Raw genomic sequence first — 16,573 nt, forward strand, 5'->3', positions numbered from 1 at the left:
AACTTTATTCTTACCTTTTAAACTGTATATATGACTGGAATTCACTGAGCACCGTTAGTACCAACTTTCTTTAAAAGTATTTTCCCTGAATTATAGGAAGAAAAATACGTATCATTCCACTGTTAGGTATGAGTTGTCTTTCACTTTCTTTGTAGGGCGGTCAAGTTGCAGCGTATGAAGAAGAGGCACGTATAGCATTTGCGATGTTGGATGCAGTTGATGGCAAAACTGATGATGCTCTATTAGCATTTGAAGCTATTGAAAATGTGGTTTCATACTGGAATCTTGCTGTGGTAAGTTCATAAATTGCATTACCCCAAAATGTTTTGCTTTATTCAGTTGCCTTCCGACTGATCCTAATTAATCTGTGTCCTGTTCTTTAGATCTTCCAAAGAAAGGCAGAAGAGATTGAGAATGATGCTGTGCTGCCAGAAGAACAAGAAGAACACAAACCCTATCTTCGTAAAAGCAGGCATTATCTAATGAAAATCATCGAGAAAAGCTACTCGGATCCCTCAGTAACTGAGACAGTAGGTCATTCTTGCTTTAAAAACTTGTTGCAAGAGATGCAGTGGCCTGGTTACTGTTTCAGAATGAAACCTTTTGCATTTATATCAGCTTTTTTAGACCAGGCTTTGCATTAAAGCAGGCTAAAGTTGTTTGTTTGCTCAAGACAAATGACCTGCTTAACACCAGTGGGGTGATAATCTCCGAGTAACTTCTGTAACTGACCACATCATGCAGTATTCTGACTACTTTGTGGATGAAAGCTTTAATGTAAACAGTTTTTGCCACCATCCTTTTATAGAGATCAGTAAGTTTGAAAAAATAGAATTAATGTTTGTCTGAATTGTTTTCTTACATTAAGATTAACAGATTTAGAGCTTTGAAAAAACAGTATTTGTGTAATGAAAGCCTTGTGAAATGTTCACCCAGAATTCTGCATGTAGTCTGTCTTGCTCTGAGTGAGAATTGCAATCATGACTCATGTTTCAACTAACTTTTTAGTTGCCGGTGTCTATTGAAACTGTGAAGGAAATGCTAGATACAGTGATCCAGGAACTTGGCGACAATGATGAAGAGGGAAGTCCTGCTTTCAGAAATGGTCTTTCACGAGCTGTAGATTCAGAGGTGAAACATTCCACTCCATCACCAACGAAGTTCTCTCTTTCACCAACTAAGAGCTACAAGGTATATTAGCCAGCTATTATTTCAGGGAATTGTTATGTTTAAATAAAAATTCACAAGATTCAATTAACTTTTTTTTCTAGTTTTCTCCTAAAACTCCTCCGCAGTGGGCAGAAGATCACAAATCTATACTTCAAATGATCTGTCAGCAAGTGGAAGCTTTAAAGGTAAAGAATTTTCTCACCATACTCAGTGAATAACAGCTGGCCTTTTAGTTATGGTAAAGACTTAATGATAATAGCAGGTACTAACTTACAGTTTGTAGACTGCTACTTAAGTCAGTGGAAATATCTTCTGTAAATATCTACCTAAATTGAGCGCAAGACTAAATCTTTTTGCGTAAAATCTCTTTCTTTGGGACTCGAGCAGGGGTGCAGAGGGAACCCTTCTAAGGACTGTATGCAAGAGTTCTGCTTTCATCAGTTTGGTTCTCATCCAACTGGCTCTGCTTCTTTGCGCTTTTTTTTTTTTTTTTAATTTTGGCTTTAGAACATTATCTTTAGGACTTTGTACTGCATCGGCAGATCATCTTCTGGCAGGTACCTCTTGACTTAATTTATTTTCCCAAGCTTGAACATGCTTTTAAATAGAAAAAGGGTAGGGATCATTCCTTGTTTGGTTTTTTTTTTCTACAAGTACCTATGAAATATATACTTATGCTCTTTATTGGCACACTGTCTTGACAGAATGAAATGCAAGAAATGAAACTTAGTAATTCCAACTCAAATACGTCTCATCGGTGGCCTGCTGAAAGCTATGGAACAGATGCAATGTCGGAAGGTTATCAGAGAGCACAAAATCTTCATGAAGCTCCTCTAACAGGTAAGTTGCTGCTGAACCAGCTAAGACTTTTGAAAGTATTGCAGAAATGGTTTAATGATTCCCATTTAAAAACTAATTGCTAGAAAGAGTCCATTCAAAACAACAAATCAAGTGTAAACTCTTTTCCTGATGTTCCTTTTTAGTTGCTACCACTGGCCCATCTGTTTACTACAACCAGTCACCTGCCTATAACTCTCAGTATCTTCTCAGAACTGCTGCAACCAATGTAACACCAACAAAGGTGAGAACAAATCTATCCACTTAAGCTATTTCCAATGATCTACTGAAAATGACTGCTTTTGATTCTATATGTAGCTGGGTGTAATTGCAGTTCCTTATATAGTATTTGGTAAATTTGGACTGCTAGGGATATGTTGGTAATCTATCTTTCTGCTTAATTTTGGGGATGTAGGGTTTGGGAGAAAAAGTCAGCAAAATTTGTTTGTAATATATTAGTACATGTCCTGTACAAGGTATGTGTGGTGAAGTTTGTTTGTTTCTTTGTTTGTTTTCTCCCCCCACCCCGAAGTAGTATGGCAAAAGAAAATGGGGCTTCAGATGCCCTTCAATATTTAAACTAATCAATTTAAACTAAGTTAAAATCAGCTTAGATTGAAACTCATATGAAAGTATAGCCTGCTTTTAAGTGTACATGTTATGTGGGCTTCAGCACAAATTACTGACTTTGTCCTCTATGTTGCCATAATAAGCAAAGCAATTGTTTTGTACTTTTTCTTTAGGCTCCTGTCTATGGCATGAACCGGCTTACACCTCAGCAACATATATATGCTTATCAACAACCGATGCATACACCACCTCTACAAAACACTTCTGCTTGTATGTTTTCCCAAGAAATATATGGCACACCTCTGCGTTTTGATTCTCCAGCTACTGGACTCATTTCTCCTCGTGGGGGCGATGATTACTACAATTATAGTGTTCCACCAGCAAGCACAAATCCAGCATTGCCTGAACCAGGTTATTTCACAAAGCCTTCAGTTGCGCCACCAACATTAAAGCCTGCAGAATCAAAAGTGATAGAATTTCCAAAACCAAAGTTTGGACAGCCAGGAACAGCAGAAGGGTCAAAAACTTCTCTGCCAACACCAGCACAGCCAAGTCAGCCAAAAACTTTTAAATTCAACACTAACTTCAAGTCTAATGATGGAGACTTTACCTTTTCTTCTCTTCAAGTTGCAACGCCACCTGCCAATGCAGCTTTTAATAGCAGTGAAAGCCTCTTGGATCTTCTGACATCTGATAAACCTTTACAGGATGATCGATATATTGAACGAAAACCAGTTAACGATCACACAGCTGGTCAAAGAAACGTCTTCAATTTTGGCAATAAACCTATGCCAGGTCTCTCTTTCGGAGAAAGCATGGGACAAAATGCACACAAAAACCTGGGTTTTGAGAAAAGTGATATGTTTAGTGTCCAAGAACCAAGCAAGCCTCTCTTTATGACTTCAAATTCAGATTTGGCCAATAGAAGTCATGAAACAGAGGGAGGAAGCACGCATGGTGGAGATGAGGATGATGACGGTCCTCATTTTGATCCTGTGGTGCCACTCCCTGACAAGATTGAAGTAAAGACAGGTGAGGAAGATGAAGAAGAATTCTTCTGTAACAGAGCCAAGCTCTTTCGTTTTGATGCAGAATCTAAAGAATGGAAAGAAAGGGGTATTGGAAATGTAAAAATACTGAAACATAAAGTATCTGGCAAATTTCGTCTCCTAATGAGACGGGACCAAGTGCTGAAAATCTGTGCAAATCACTACATAAATACTGATATGAAATTAACTCCAAATGCTGGATCAGACAAGTCATTTGTATGGCATGCTTTAGATTACGCAGACGAGTCGCCCAAACCAGAACAACTTGCAATTAGATTTAAAACACCTGAGGAAGCAATGCTCTTCAAAAGTAAGTTTGAGGAGGCACAGAATATTTTAAAAACCTTGGGATCAAATGTTGACACATCTGTGACTCAGAGTAATGGAACTACGAAAGAAACAACAAATCAGGACACCAAGGAGCCCAGCAGATCCATTTCTGGGAACCTGAACTTCAGCTTTCAGTTCACGAAAGATGGGGCGAGCAGTGAAGCTAATAGCAGAGGCAGCCTTACAGCTACATCAACTGCGTCTGGCCCTACCACTTTTTCATTTGGAAAGGAAGCCACACAAACCTGGTCTTCTGGTGGGTTTGGGCAGCATCTCTTGAAGAAGAATCAATGGGAGTGTAAAGTATGTTTAGTTCCAAATGAAGCAACTGCAAAGAATTGTGTATCGTGTCAAAGTCCAAATCCAGATGCGTGGGAAACACATGGGCCCCCATTAACTGACTCTACTGCAAGTTTCAAAGCCAGTGGTAACACTGTGCAGGACAACTTTGGATCTGCTTTTGCTAAAAAAGAAGGTCAATGGGATTGCAGTCTCTGTTTAGTAAGAAATGAACCCACTGCCTCCAGGTGTATTGCTTGCCAGAATCCAAACAAAATGGATACAGCGGTATCTGGTCAACAAAAGTCCTTTAAATTTGGCCTAGCAATTTCTCCAAAGGCTGTTCAAAATGACTTGGGAACTGCTTTTGCTAAAAAAGAAGGTCAATGGGATTGCAGTCTCTGTTTAGTAAGAAATGAACCCACTGCCTCCAGGTGTATTGCTTGCCAGAATCCAAACAAAATGGATACAGCGGTATCTGGTCAACAAAAGTCCTTTAAATTTGGCCTAGCAATTGCTCCAAAGGCTGTTCAAAATGACTTGGGAACTGCTTTTTCTAAAAAAGAAGGTCAGTGGGACTGCTCTGTATGCTTAGTCCAAAATGAAGCAGGAGATGTGAACTGTCGTTCTTGTCAGCATCCTAACTCACAAAGTCAACCAAATGTGCCTATACCAAATGTTCAGGCATCCCCTGCCCCCAGGTTTGGTTCCATTGCTGATGCAAGTAAGCCACAGAAAAATGGATTTGAAGGGCTTTTTGCTAAAAAGGAAGGGCAGTGGGATTGTAGTACTTGTCTTGTGAGGAACGAAGGTTCTTCACCATCCTGCATAGCCTGCCAAACACCGAATCCATCTAGTAAGCCTACTGGTGATGCTTCATCAACTCCTACTTTTGGCTTAAAAAGTAAATTATCTGAACCTGCTGGAGGACAGCTGGGAACAGGCTTCAAGTGTGATTTGTTAGAAAAGGGGTTTAAGTTTGGTCATTCTGAGCAAGGCAAGACACCATCATTTACATTTCAGATTCCTTCTGATACTGAAACTAAGTCTGCAAAGGAAGGATTCAGTTTTTCAATGCCAGTGCCTGCAGGTGGATTTAAATTTGGGATACAAGAGTCTAGTAAAAATACCACTAAGGAAGAAGAGCCTTCTAAAGAGTGCAAAACTGGCTTCTTAAAAAGCACTGATGAAAAAGACAAAAAGGAACAGCCTTCAGATAGTGGAACTACATTCAAATTGCAAGAAACAGCAAACAAGGAGAAAGGTGACTTTGTTTTTGGGCAAAATAGCAGCACTTTTACTTTTGCTGAACTTGCAAAAAGTACTCCCGGGGAAGGCTTTCAGTTTGGCAAAAAAGACCCTAACTTCAAAGGCTTTTCAGGTGCAGGTGAAAAGTTGTTTTCTTCACAGGATTCTAAAACGGATCACAAAGCGAACACATCTGCTGACCTTGGTGAGAAGGATGACGACGTGTATAAGACAGAGGACAGTGATGATATCCATTTTGAACCTATAGTTCAGATGCCTGAAAAAGTAGAACCATTTACAGGAGAGGAAGACGAAAAAGTGTTATACTCCCAAAGGGTAAAGCTGTTCAGGTTTGATCCAGAAACAAGTCAGTGGAAGGAACGTGGGGTGGGCAACCTGAAGATTCTTAAAAATGAAGTTAATGGCAAAGTAAGAATATTAATGCGGCGTGAGCAGGTACTTAAAGTTTGTGCAAATCACTGGATAACAACAACAATGAACTTGAAACAGCTGTCTGGCTCAGACAAAGCATGGATGTGGATGGCAAATGACTTCTCTGATGGTGATGCAAAGTTGGAACATCTGGCAGCAAAATTTAAGACACCAGAGCAGGCTGAGGAGTTCAAACAGAAGTTTGAAGAGTGTCAGAGGCTACTACTAGATATACCACTGCAGACACCCCATAAACTTGTTGATACAGGTAGGACAGCTCAACTTATACAGAAAGCAGAAGAAATGAAGTGTGGCTTAAAAGATCTCAAAACATTTCTGACAGATGACAAAACTAAACTGTCAGAAGAGGAAAATGTAAACTCTGTCTGTGCCAGCAGTACTTCTGGTCTGATTATAAAGCCACATGCTGAAAGTACTGGGCCTACTCTGGAATGGGATAACTATGACTTGCGTGAAGAAGCATTGGATGATAGTGTAAGTAGTTCTGTATATGCATCACCTCTTGCAAGTAGCCCTGTAAGGAAAAATCTGTTTAGATTTGGAGAGTCTACCACAGGTTTTAGTTTCAGCTTTAAATCTGCCTTGAGCCCATCCAAATCCCCTGCCAAACAGAACCAGAGTAGAACATCAGTAGGCACAGATGAAGATTCTGATGTTACTCAAGAAGAAGAGAGAGATGGACAGTACTTTGAACCTGTGGTACCTCTGCCTGACCTTGTGGAAGTGACCAGTGGTGAGGAAAATGAGCAAGTTGTCTTCAGTCATAGAGCTAAGCTCTACAGATATGACAAAGATGCTAATCAGTGGAAAGAGAGAGGTATTGGGGATATCAAGATATTGCAAAACTACGACAACAAACAAGTGCGTATAGTCATGAGAAGGGACCAGGTACTAAAGCTCTGTGCCAATCACAGAATAACACCAGATATGAATATGCAACAAATGAAAGGATCTGATAGAGCATGGGTATGGACTGCATGTGACTTCGCAGATGGGGAAAGGAAAGTAGAACTTCTAGCTGTGCGATTCAAGCTGCAAGATGTTGCAGACTCATTTAAGCAAATTTTTGATGAAGCAAAGCATGCCCAAGAGAGAGAGACACTGATAACACCTCTTTCTTCTCGTGCCACTACACCGAAGGAATCTCCGTGTGGTAAAAACGCTGTGGCTGTACTAGAAGAAACTACCAGAGAAAGAACTGACCTCAGCCATGGTGATGATACTTCTGGTGGGACTGCAGAGGTTACAGAGGTGTCAAACACTTCTGAAACACCAACAAAAGCGGTGGTTTCTCCTCCAAAGTTTGTATTTGGATCTGAATCTGTCAAGAGCATTTTCAGTAATGGAAAATCAAAGACATTCACATTTGGAAATACTTCAGCCACTGGTTCTCTCTTTGGCTTCAGCTTTAATCCTCCAAGAAAGAGTGAAGATCATACTCCAGTGTCTCAGAACACAGTGCAGAAAGAACTGGAAGTCTCTGAACTGCCAAAAAGTTCTAGTACTCCTCAGAAGCCTCTAGACAACAAGGTAGACAGCTTGCCTGCTTCAACACAAGATGGACCCTCTAACTTCTCATTTAGAATTCTAGAAAAAGGTGAGTGTCAGTTGAACTAGTCATTTATTCAACTATGCAACTTGTTAAGCAGTCATCTCTATGCTATTCATTACTCTTTGTCTTGATAATAGGTAGTTTCTTTCATTTCTAATGCAGGTGCTATCGTCTCCACAAGTTCTCAAGAGTTTCAACTAAAGGAGTGAATTTAAAGTCATAATTCATTTAATATAAAAATTGGGGTGTGATGCAATATGGAATTTTATTGATTAGTGAGGAAGGGGATATCACATAGCAGCTATGACTGTGAAATGCTGTGCCTGAATCTCAGGTTTAAGTGCTTAAAGATGGAGCTGTGGATTCACTTTTTGAGACTTAAATAGGTAGTTGGATTGATTGTGTATATACCTGGGCCTTTGCTCTGAGTGCTAAAGTCTGAGAACAGCAAATGTATGCTTCAGTTTCAATTATCTCTGTGATTGAACAGATGGTATTCTAAAACTACTCTATATACATTTGTTTAAAGTTTTAATTATTGACCTCTGCAGTTTCAGATGTGTAGCTTAAGTAACACCAGATGTAAGCCTCTTTCCTTAGCCTGAAAAGAGATCATGTGACTATAGCCTCAATTACACAGTTCCTGATACTGTCTGAAACAGATGTATTTGCGACAGGACCACTATAATATGCTGAAGTGTCTTTGTGAAAAGAATGGGATTTACTAGCACTTTAGTGGTAGAGTCCTTCTCTTAGAAGGCATCATGGCTGTTTCCCATCAGTGCAAGACTGTTTAATCAGATGATAGTTTTTGATTTACATACTAGTCTTAGAATTATGAAGACATACTGTTTATTAACTGAAGCATAGTAAAGCGATGTGGCAGAAGATGATAGCTGCAGTCTATTCTCATGGGTTGGATAAACTTAAATAGAATTAATAGATAAAATTTCCTGCTTTGAAATATGACTATGGAATGCTTCCAGAACATAGATAAGTCTGTTTTACTCTTCTAAAATTCCAGGTAAACACTTATATCCAAACAATTTATTTTTTTAGGATTTAATTTTAGCCTTTTTAAATCTAATCCAGTGGCCTTTTGGACAAGTCCATCTTCCTTGCAACCTGATAGTAAAGGTATTTACATAGTGCATTGAATGCGTGATAGAAACACTTTAGCAGGCATGGACGGTAACCCAACTGTGGCCAAGCAATTGGCTCAGTGATCCTTATAATTAACATGCATGCTGGAAAAGAGTACTTAAAGATGTGTGTCTGCCTACTGTATTTGTTGTATTGGAGAATGTCTCTAGCCCTTAGTCTGTTAATATGAGCTAGCACAGTGGATGTCCCTGTTTAAGCTTTTGGCTTCTGTTTGTCTTATTTTCTGAGGGTATCTGCCTTGCACTTCTCTGTCACAGTTTTACTGAACATGCACACTAGACCTCTAAAATTTTCCTTTTCCGAATAAATTAAATTATCCTGTTATTTTTACTCTCCTAGTACCTGAGGTCTTCCACTTCAATGAAGTACTTGAAGATCTCAAGACAAGCCATCCAGTAAAATGCTTGATTATCAATATGTTAACTACTGCACTTTTAAAAACAAGGAATGCACAGAAATGAGTCAGGCAATTCTTCAGCTACTGCTTATGTTTATATACCTCATGTGTAATATGAAGCCCACCTTAGATGGTCAGAAGACTTTTGCTGAGTAACCAGCTTGTTTACATTCAGAACCTGTAACCAAAACTATTACAGCTTATAGTTTGATTATATGTCATTATTAGATGTTACTAATGGTGCTTCTTGCAAGTATGCTTGCTGTAAGCATACTGAACTTAATTCAATAGCATTTTAATTTTAAAAAGCATTTTTATTCTAGTCTGCACAAGACAGTCTTCTAATATTAGTGTCTTACATGGTTTAAAAATGTCAAAATGTTGTTCCAAACACCATTTTCCCAAAATTGTATTTTTAGAAAAGCTGTTCTTATTTAAACACTGAACTCCTGATCTGTATAAATCATTTAAAGTCAACTAGTCTGTGTTTTTAGGCATTCCTGTGCATGGAATTTACTAACAATTCAGTTTTATTTTCATAATTCGATGTCCATAATGTGAAGTGATTAAGCATTCTCCACCAATCCATACATGAAAGAATTTTTGCTGCCTCAAATTGATCCCATTTTTACATTGGAGGTGTGTGAGGGCAGGTGTGCATGTTTTTTAAAAAAAAAGACAAAATATGCCTTTCTGGTACCTCAAACTGTTCTTCTATTATATACTTAGTGATTTATTTAAAGTCTAACAGTCCTCTATAGCTTTTTGGTGACTTTGTTTTGAGCTCTGTGACTCCATAGCAAATGATTTTGAGAAGTCTTTTCTAAAATAGGTTTTCAAGCCTACACAATGCAAATATAATCTGAGACTTTCTTATTGGGAATGTGTTTTGGGGAGCAGCTTCTGAGTTGTGCGAGAGCAACATTCAAAAGAAATTTAACCTCATAGTAGTTCTGCACGTCCATGCAAAAGTATTTAAGTTTTTCTCAGGTCTCGTCATGAGCTTTTTAGAAGTGCTTTACAAGGCTGAATCAAAGTTGTGTCAATTGCATGTAACTGTATCAGTTACATGCATTAAGGTTTAAACTCTGGTGCTTTTCTGTTATATCCAGAAGATATTCACTGATATATGCATGAGAAAAAAAATCAGTATTGTGACTAGCTAGATATTTAGGTTTATCTGGTCTTAATGTCAGTTGAAACAAAAGCAAAAATATAACGCACCAGTGGAAAAAAAAAACCAACACTGTTGTGCATGATATTGTTCTTTATTTTGTTCCTTCCATATACTAACAATGTTTTGTGTGGATTTTTTCCCCGGAGTAGAAAGTTCTATTTATCACGAAACCAACAATCTTTTAAGAATATGTTGTATGTATGCATGGCTCTTTGTTTTTATGGCTGCCTGTGAAGATGCATTTAGGCTGTTTGTGGCATTTTTGAATTAGAAAAGTTAACTTTTTTGTGGTGGAGGGTGGATAGAAACTGACTTAATCAGTGAACATCTTGCTCAGTCTTACCACTGAGGGCAAATACATGTTGTAGTCTTTGTTGAATCCTTTTATCACTTTGAGTGGATGTTTGGAACACAAGAATCTTAAATCCAGTGTTTGATAGATCAGCTTCATGGAGAACTTCACCTACAGATTAATCTGAAGTGACTTTTTAATGTATTTATCTTATTCAGCTACTTTGCACAAAGGCTACTGAAAAAGATTCTATGGTAATTCTTTTGTGAATGCTGTCTGTTGAATATGATGGACTATATCCTCTGACAGGGTCTGCTAGCTAGCTTCATAGTGGGCAGGTTAAAGGAAGCTCACACTTTTTCTGTCTTGCTGACTGACTTTCAAAGATTTTATTGTTGTCGAAGGCAGATTTTTGCAAATTCTGTAATGCTAAGGAAAGCTTTTTTTTTTTTACTGTAACCTTTAATGGCTGTAAGACTAAATACTCCACTCTTAAACCTCCATGATGAACTTTGTGCGAATTTAATCAGCCCCATTGAGACACTTGCTTAACTAATCTGAGGAAGAGAACACATGCTAATATGCAGGTTACCTACATATCTTGATAAGAGTACTAGATATACTCCTGATTCTTAAATCAGCTACAGTTAGTGAGTTTTTTGCATAAGATGGAGAGAATATATAAAAGCATCTATAGCCTGTTATCATTATATGAATTTAGAAATTTGCTATTCAAGAATTTTATCCTACATTTACTTTATACAGGCTCAGAATTGCTATTGAGATCTTAAAAAAGTGAGCAAAAGGGATTATTCCACAAGACTCTATGTACTGGTCATGGGTCTGAGCTACGCATAATTACATGAAATGATTCACTTGTAATCAAAGGAAGAGTCAACTAAGGCAAAGGTTGGGGAGGGAACACTTGGAAAAAAAATACTTAAATTTGAGCTTTGGATTTTGTTTTTACTGTTTATATTGCTCTTAATCTACTGGAAGATACTAGTGGGAAAACTACATTTAGAAAGCAGCTTTAGTGTCTCAGTTGTGTCAGAGGATCAAGGGTATGTCTATAAATATTACATTTCTCTTCTATCCTTGTCTCTTCTTGCAGTAATGACTATCAAATCTCATGTGCAGGAAAATAAGTATTGCTCAGGAACCGAGTAGTAGTCTGGTTCATAGCTGGAGCTTTAGTTTCCCACTGACTACATTGTGCCACAAACTTACCAAGTATTTTCTAATGAAAAGGACAGTTAGCTTTTGAGAGCACTCTTCAAATTCTGCTGAGTAGTTTAACTCAAACCTGGAGAATGTTAACAAATAAGTTGACTTACTAAAGCAATCAGATTATTTTTAGAAACAGCTGATGTGTGTATACCGATGTGCTTGTGGAGGTAATTTTTATAAATAGTCAACAAATTTATTTCTCATACTTTTATCCCGAAACTCTCCTCTCAAAACAAATCTAAAACCCAAACCAAACAAACAAAACCCCAACCAAACAATACAAACAAACAAAACTGGTATGTCTTCCCTCTCTGCTTCCATTCTCTCATTCCATTCTCTTATAGCCCTATGTTTTTCTGCAGTTTTCTCTAGGCTGTGCTTTCAGCTTTAACCTTTGATTATGCACTGTTTCTTTCAATACAAGTGGAACGGACAACTTAATGTTGAAGGAGAGAGGGGGAAAAAGCTATATAATAAAATTGATAGTGGTATTTTTCCTTGCTGGAAAAACTAGTTAAATAGGCTGAAAGCAATATTTTTGTTGTTGTTGAAGATGGAACTAAAAATTACTTTTGTAACAAAAATTTGGGCAATGGCTATTATGATAAATTGAGATTACTTGTGGGAAATCTGAGCTTTTTATTAGCTAGTCTGAAATAAATATTGAGCAGCAAATGAATAGAACTTTCTAGAACTTAAAAGCACTTTTAAGCAATTCAGTAGGATGTGTTGCTGTAGACAACTTCACTTTTTTCAGGCCTGAAGTTCACCTCTCTACCTCTAGATGACACTTAGATCTCTCTTCTCCATAGTCGTATTTTGTCTGATGTGAAGACTTAAATAATCTTGTAACAATATAAAGATGCAGGCTTGTTTCTGTTCTGATACTTGAATTTCAGATGCAATAGGACATGATGTAGTTGGGCATGCAGGTTAGAATTTCTGAAGTTTTATCAGGATGCTCCATCCTAGCATCCTATAACTTCCATTTTTGTTTCCTGAGGATCAATAGAAAATTTGTAGGCTCCAAATGTATTTCTAACTGCCTTAAATTAGTTCAGTAATAATGGCAATATGGGGTTAATATTATTCCCTGTTCTGAAATGATTCAGTTTTAATGGTTTGTTCAATTTCTGTAAAAAGCTGAGAAGACGACAACATCAGAAGATCTTCCATCTGATGAGGTTGTAATAGTTTACGAGTTAACACCTACCCCCGAACAGAGGGCTCTTGCTGGCTTTCTCAAGCTACCTTCAACATTCTTCTGTTACAAGAATAAGCCCGGTTACGTGAGTGACGAGGATGATGGTAAGGAGTGTCAAAGTTGATCTTTGTGTTGCCTTACTGTGGGGAAAGGATGTAAAACACTGCCCTGGTGTGGCCCCACTTCAAGCGCTGTATGCAGTTTTGGGTGCCTCAGTACAAGAAAGGGCATCAAACTATTAAGAGTATGTCCAGAGGAGGGTGGCCAAGATGGTGAAGGGCCTTGGGGGCCAGACTTATGAGGAGTAGCTGCGGTCACTTGGTCTGTTCAGCTTGGAGAAGGCTGAGGGGTGATCACATTGCAATCTACAGCTTCCTCAAGGTGGTCAGTGGAGGGGGAGGTACTGATCTCCTCTTTCTGGTGACCAGCGATGGGACATGAGGAAATGGAATGAAGCTGCATCAGGGGAAGCTCAGATTGGACATTAGGAAAAGTTTCTTCACTGGAACAGGCTCCCCAGGGCAGTGGTCATGGCACCAACCTGTCAGAGTTCAAGGAGTGTCTGGACAACGCTTTTAGCCGTATAGTTTAGTTTTAGGTAGTCCCGTGAGGAGCAATGAGTGGAACTCCATGGTCTGTAGGTATAGGTCCTTCCAACTTGAGATAGTCTATGATTCTGTGAATACTATTAGAACCATTAGACACTTGAATATTCTTGTTTGGACTGATGGGAAATAATCCCGTCATCTTCTTTATGGCCAGAGATGTACACTCAGGTCTTCAAGACATAATAGTGCAATGGTGGTTGACATTCATGTTACCAATGCTGTTGGTTAGGTAAGACTAAATAATCAGATGTTTAAGCCTAATCTCATTTGCACAAGAAGCTTCTGTAACTATTTTTGGAGACATACGAGGCAATCTTTATCAAAAAGGAACATACTCAGGTTTCCTAAATGCTAGACTAGTGGCTTATTTTTCCTCTAAAGCAAATTCCTAACACTAAAACTGGAAATATTTTATATAAAATCTTATTGCATGCAGCTAAATTACTTTCAATTTATTCAGCAGCAAATATGTTAAATGGAAGTTCTGGAGCATTGTATTCAACAGAAAATGGGAGAAGACAAGCCCACTCACACAAATGTCGGAGCTTGCTAGTTTTTATATAAAATATCTTCCGTCTTCCTTCCCAATTCTCTTTAGTGGTATTCTTAATAAAATCACTCAATAAGAAATGTGTTTTCTGAAAACAAAACCTGTGCCACGCATCTGTAACAATCTAGGTTAAGAAAAGTGTCAATAGCAAATGTATGCAAAATAGGAAATGAAAGCTTACCTGCTGACCTGTGGAACTCTTAAAACATGAGTGAAGAGTATGCATGATTGTTAAGCTTGTGAGTTGGGAGGGCTTAGCAGACTTCTCTGTACTTAGAGGATACCTGAGAACTTATGCTTGTTTCCTGTATTTAAGATGAAGACTACGAAACAGCTGTTAAGAAACTTAATGGAAGACTGTATCCTAGCGATTCAGAAGAGAAAAAGAAATTGCAAGATCCTGTAAAAGGTGTGTCTTAAAACACAATTCTTAAAACTACTTATATACTGAAACATAAGCTCTACATCTAAAGGACACTCAGGCACTGAGACTAATTTTGTGTTTCCTGAGAGAGTTTTTAGAAGCACTGATACTAGGAGCAGAAAAGCTGCATCTCAAAATACAGCTTTACTGCTAACTAACAGTTCAACCTACTGAGCTTGAAGTGGTACCTGAATGACTAATGTGCATTTCAGGTGGCCTCTAAACAAGAACATCAAAGTATCTTCTTACCTTGAGCCCCCTCTTCTGGATATGGAGAATTCAGCTTGGGATGATACTGTGCGAGACAAAAGTTGTCGATGTCTGTGAATACTTGCTACCCCTGCAGACCGTCAATTTAAATTAAGCTTATAAGTTAATATCGCCCAACTAAAATGAAGATATTTGGTCTTTATACTAAAAATGCAAGTGTAGAAGACTGAATTTGCTGCTTTTGTTTATGTCTGCTTCAGCTGTGCCTCAGACTTCAGTGTTCAGTAACTGAAAATCTGGGTAGATACTTCTAGAAGTGAAGTTTGAAGATATTTTGAGGATACGTGCTAGAAAGAGGTGGTATATGTTGAGCCATCTGAAACATGAACACACGTTGAAGGAAGCTAGTAGTAGTGGCACCTGCAAGGTCGAACACTCTTATAGCTGTATGGAAATTCCCTGATAGCAATAGAAAACCAAGTATGACGAATTTCCAGTTCTAGTCACCCTGAGTGGAGTTCAGTTGGTCTTCACTTCCACTGTTTAAACAGTAATGTTATTTGAAAAACTCTTCAAGTTGCTCTGGCTAATGTGAGGTTGTCCTATAATGTTTGTACCAAAAAATATTGAAGTATTTAGCTGCCTTCACAGCTATTTTCCACTAATTTTTATTCTTTGCAGTAGGCATCACAGGAAAAAGTGAACTTGACAGTGAAAGAGAATGTGTTACTGCTAGGGAAAAGGAACCAACTCCTGAGGAGGTGGCTGAAGCAGAAACTCTGCAGGTTCCTTCTACTTCTGTGTGTGGTGTCAGCAGTGATACTGAGGATGACAGTCCAGAAGACATCCAGGCAGAAGTTATAATTCAAGAAATGGAAGTAAGAACTAAATCTTTGCTGATCTTTTTGTCATTGAACTTGTACAATCACTTCATATACATGTGAGACTTCACATATTTTTCACCCTGTGAGAACTAAAATATCCAGTGGTGAAAAACTATTTGACTCTTTTGTGGCTGTGTCTCAAGTCTTTGCCAACACTGAAACAGAAGCTTAGATCTTAAGTTCCTTTGGAAGAAAAAAGGAGGTACAGCTGTTCTCATAAAGTATAAACTGCTTTGGCTAGTAAAATCACTTCCAATGTGTATGTAAGGACTAATTGATTTCTGGAAGTTACAGTATTTTCTTGAAAGCATACTGCTTCAAAGATGCTTCAGTCTCTTGTCAAGTTAATGTCCAGTCTGCATTAAGTGTAGTGAAAAACTTTGGAAAGCTTTAAAACAATTTTTCTTGGTGTTCTTTTTTTACTAAAATGACTGTTCTTAGTCTTCTGAGGAGATGGTTTGAATACTAGACTCTTCTAGCTTATTTGCTTTACTGCTTTATTTTTTTATTAATCTCAGGAGAATGAGGTTACAAGCTCAACTGACTTAGTCTGTACCAGTAAGGAAGAAGTACCTACTCCATCGACCGATGAGGTGACAGTATTTGTCCCATCAGCTACCAACAATGAAGAACCAGATTCCACCACAGAAACGGTGCATGAGTCACAGACTTTATCAAGAGCTGATGACAAACCGGTAGACTTGTCAACTAAAAAAAGTGATTTAGATTGTTCCGAGTCAATACAAGGTAAGGTCAGGGGTATGTTCTCATTTTTCGTTGAAACTTAAACTACCGTACAGAAAGCATCTAATGTAGCTGCTGCCTTGCAGACGAGTAGTACCAGCACTGAATTAGAAGCATGAGTACCAATCTAGTAAAAATGTCACTAGGAATTAAAATAATCGTCAAATTCTGGTGTGTTCAAATGGCACTGCTATAGAGCAA

At 38.2% G+C, this 16,573-nt stretch overlaps 1 protein-coding gene across 3 annotated transcripts in view; it reads left to right on the top strand.

Annotated features, from left to right (window-relative positions):
* The window catches only part of RGPD4 (RANBP2 like and GRIP domain containing 4), a 33,454-nt gene that overhangs the window by 11,673 nt on the left and 5,208 nt on the right, over window positions 1-16,573 (top strand). The window contains exons 14-25 of one of the 3 annotated variants that reach the window (XM_065626817.1): window positions 156-293; window positions 384-530; window positions 1,009-1,191; window positions 1,272-1,355; window positions 1,875-2,010; window positions 2,154-2,251; window positions 2,751-7,533; window positions 8,548-8,625; window positions 12,892-13,056; window positions 14,427-14,519; window positions 15,426-15,622; window positions 16,147-16,375. In XM_065626817.1, the coding sequence (XP_065482889.1) occupies window positions 156-293; window positions 384-530; window positions 1,009-1,191; window positions 1,272-1,355; window positions 1,875-2,010; window positions 2,154-2,251; window positions 2,751-7,533; window positions 8,548-8,625; window positions 12,892-13,056; window positions 14,427-14,519; window positions 15,426-15,622; window positions 16,147-16,375 (6,331 nt within the window). The remainder of the gene's footprint in view (window positions 1-155; window positions 294-383; window positions 531-1,008; window positions 1,192-1,271; window positions 1,356-1,874; window positions 2,011-2,153; window positions 2,252-2,750; window positions 7,534-8,547; window positions 8,626-12,891; window positions 13,057-14,426; window positions 14,520-15,425; window positions 15,623-16,146; window positions 16,376-16,573) is intronic. The other 2 variants (XM_065626818.1, XM_065626819.1) reach the window with 2 other exon arrangements.

This window comes from Caloenas nicobarica, chromosome 1 (assembly GCF_036013445.1).
Source record: "Caloenas nicobarica isolate bCalNic1 chromosome 1, bCalNic1.hap1, whole genome shotgun sequence".
Taxonomy (NCBI): domain Eukaryota; kingdom Metazoa; phylum Chordata; class Aves; order Columbiformes; family Columbidae; genus Caloenas; species Caloenas nicobarica.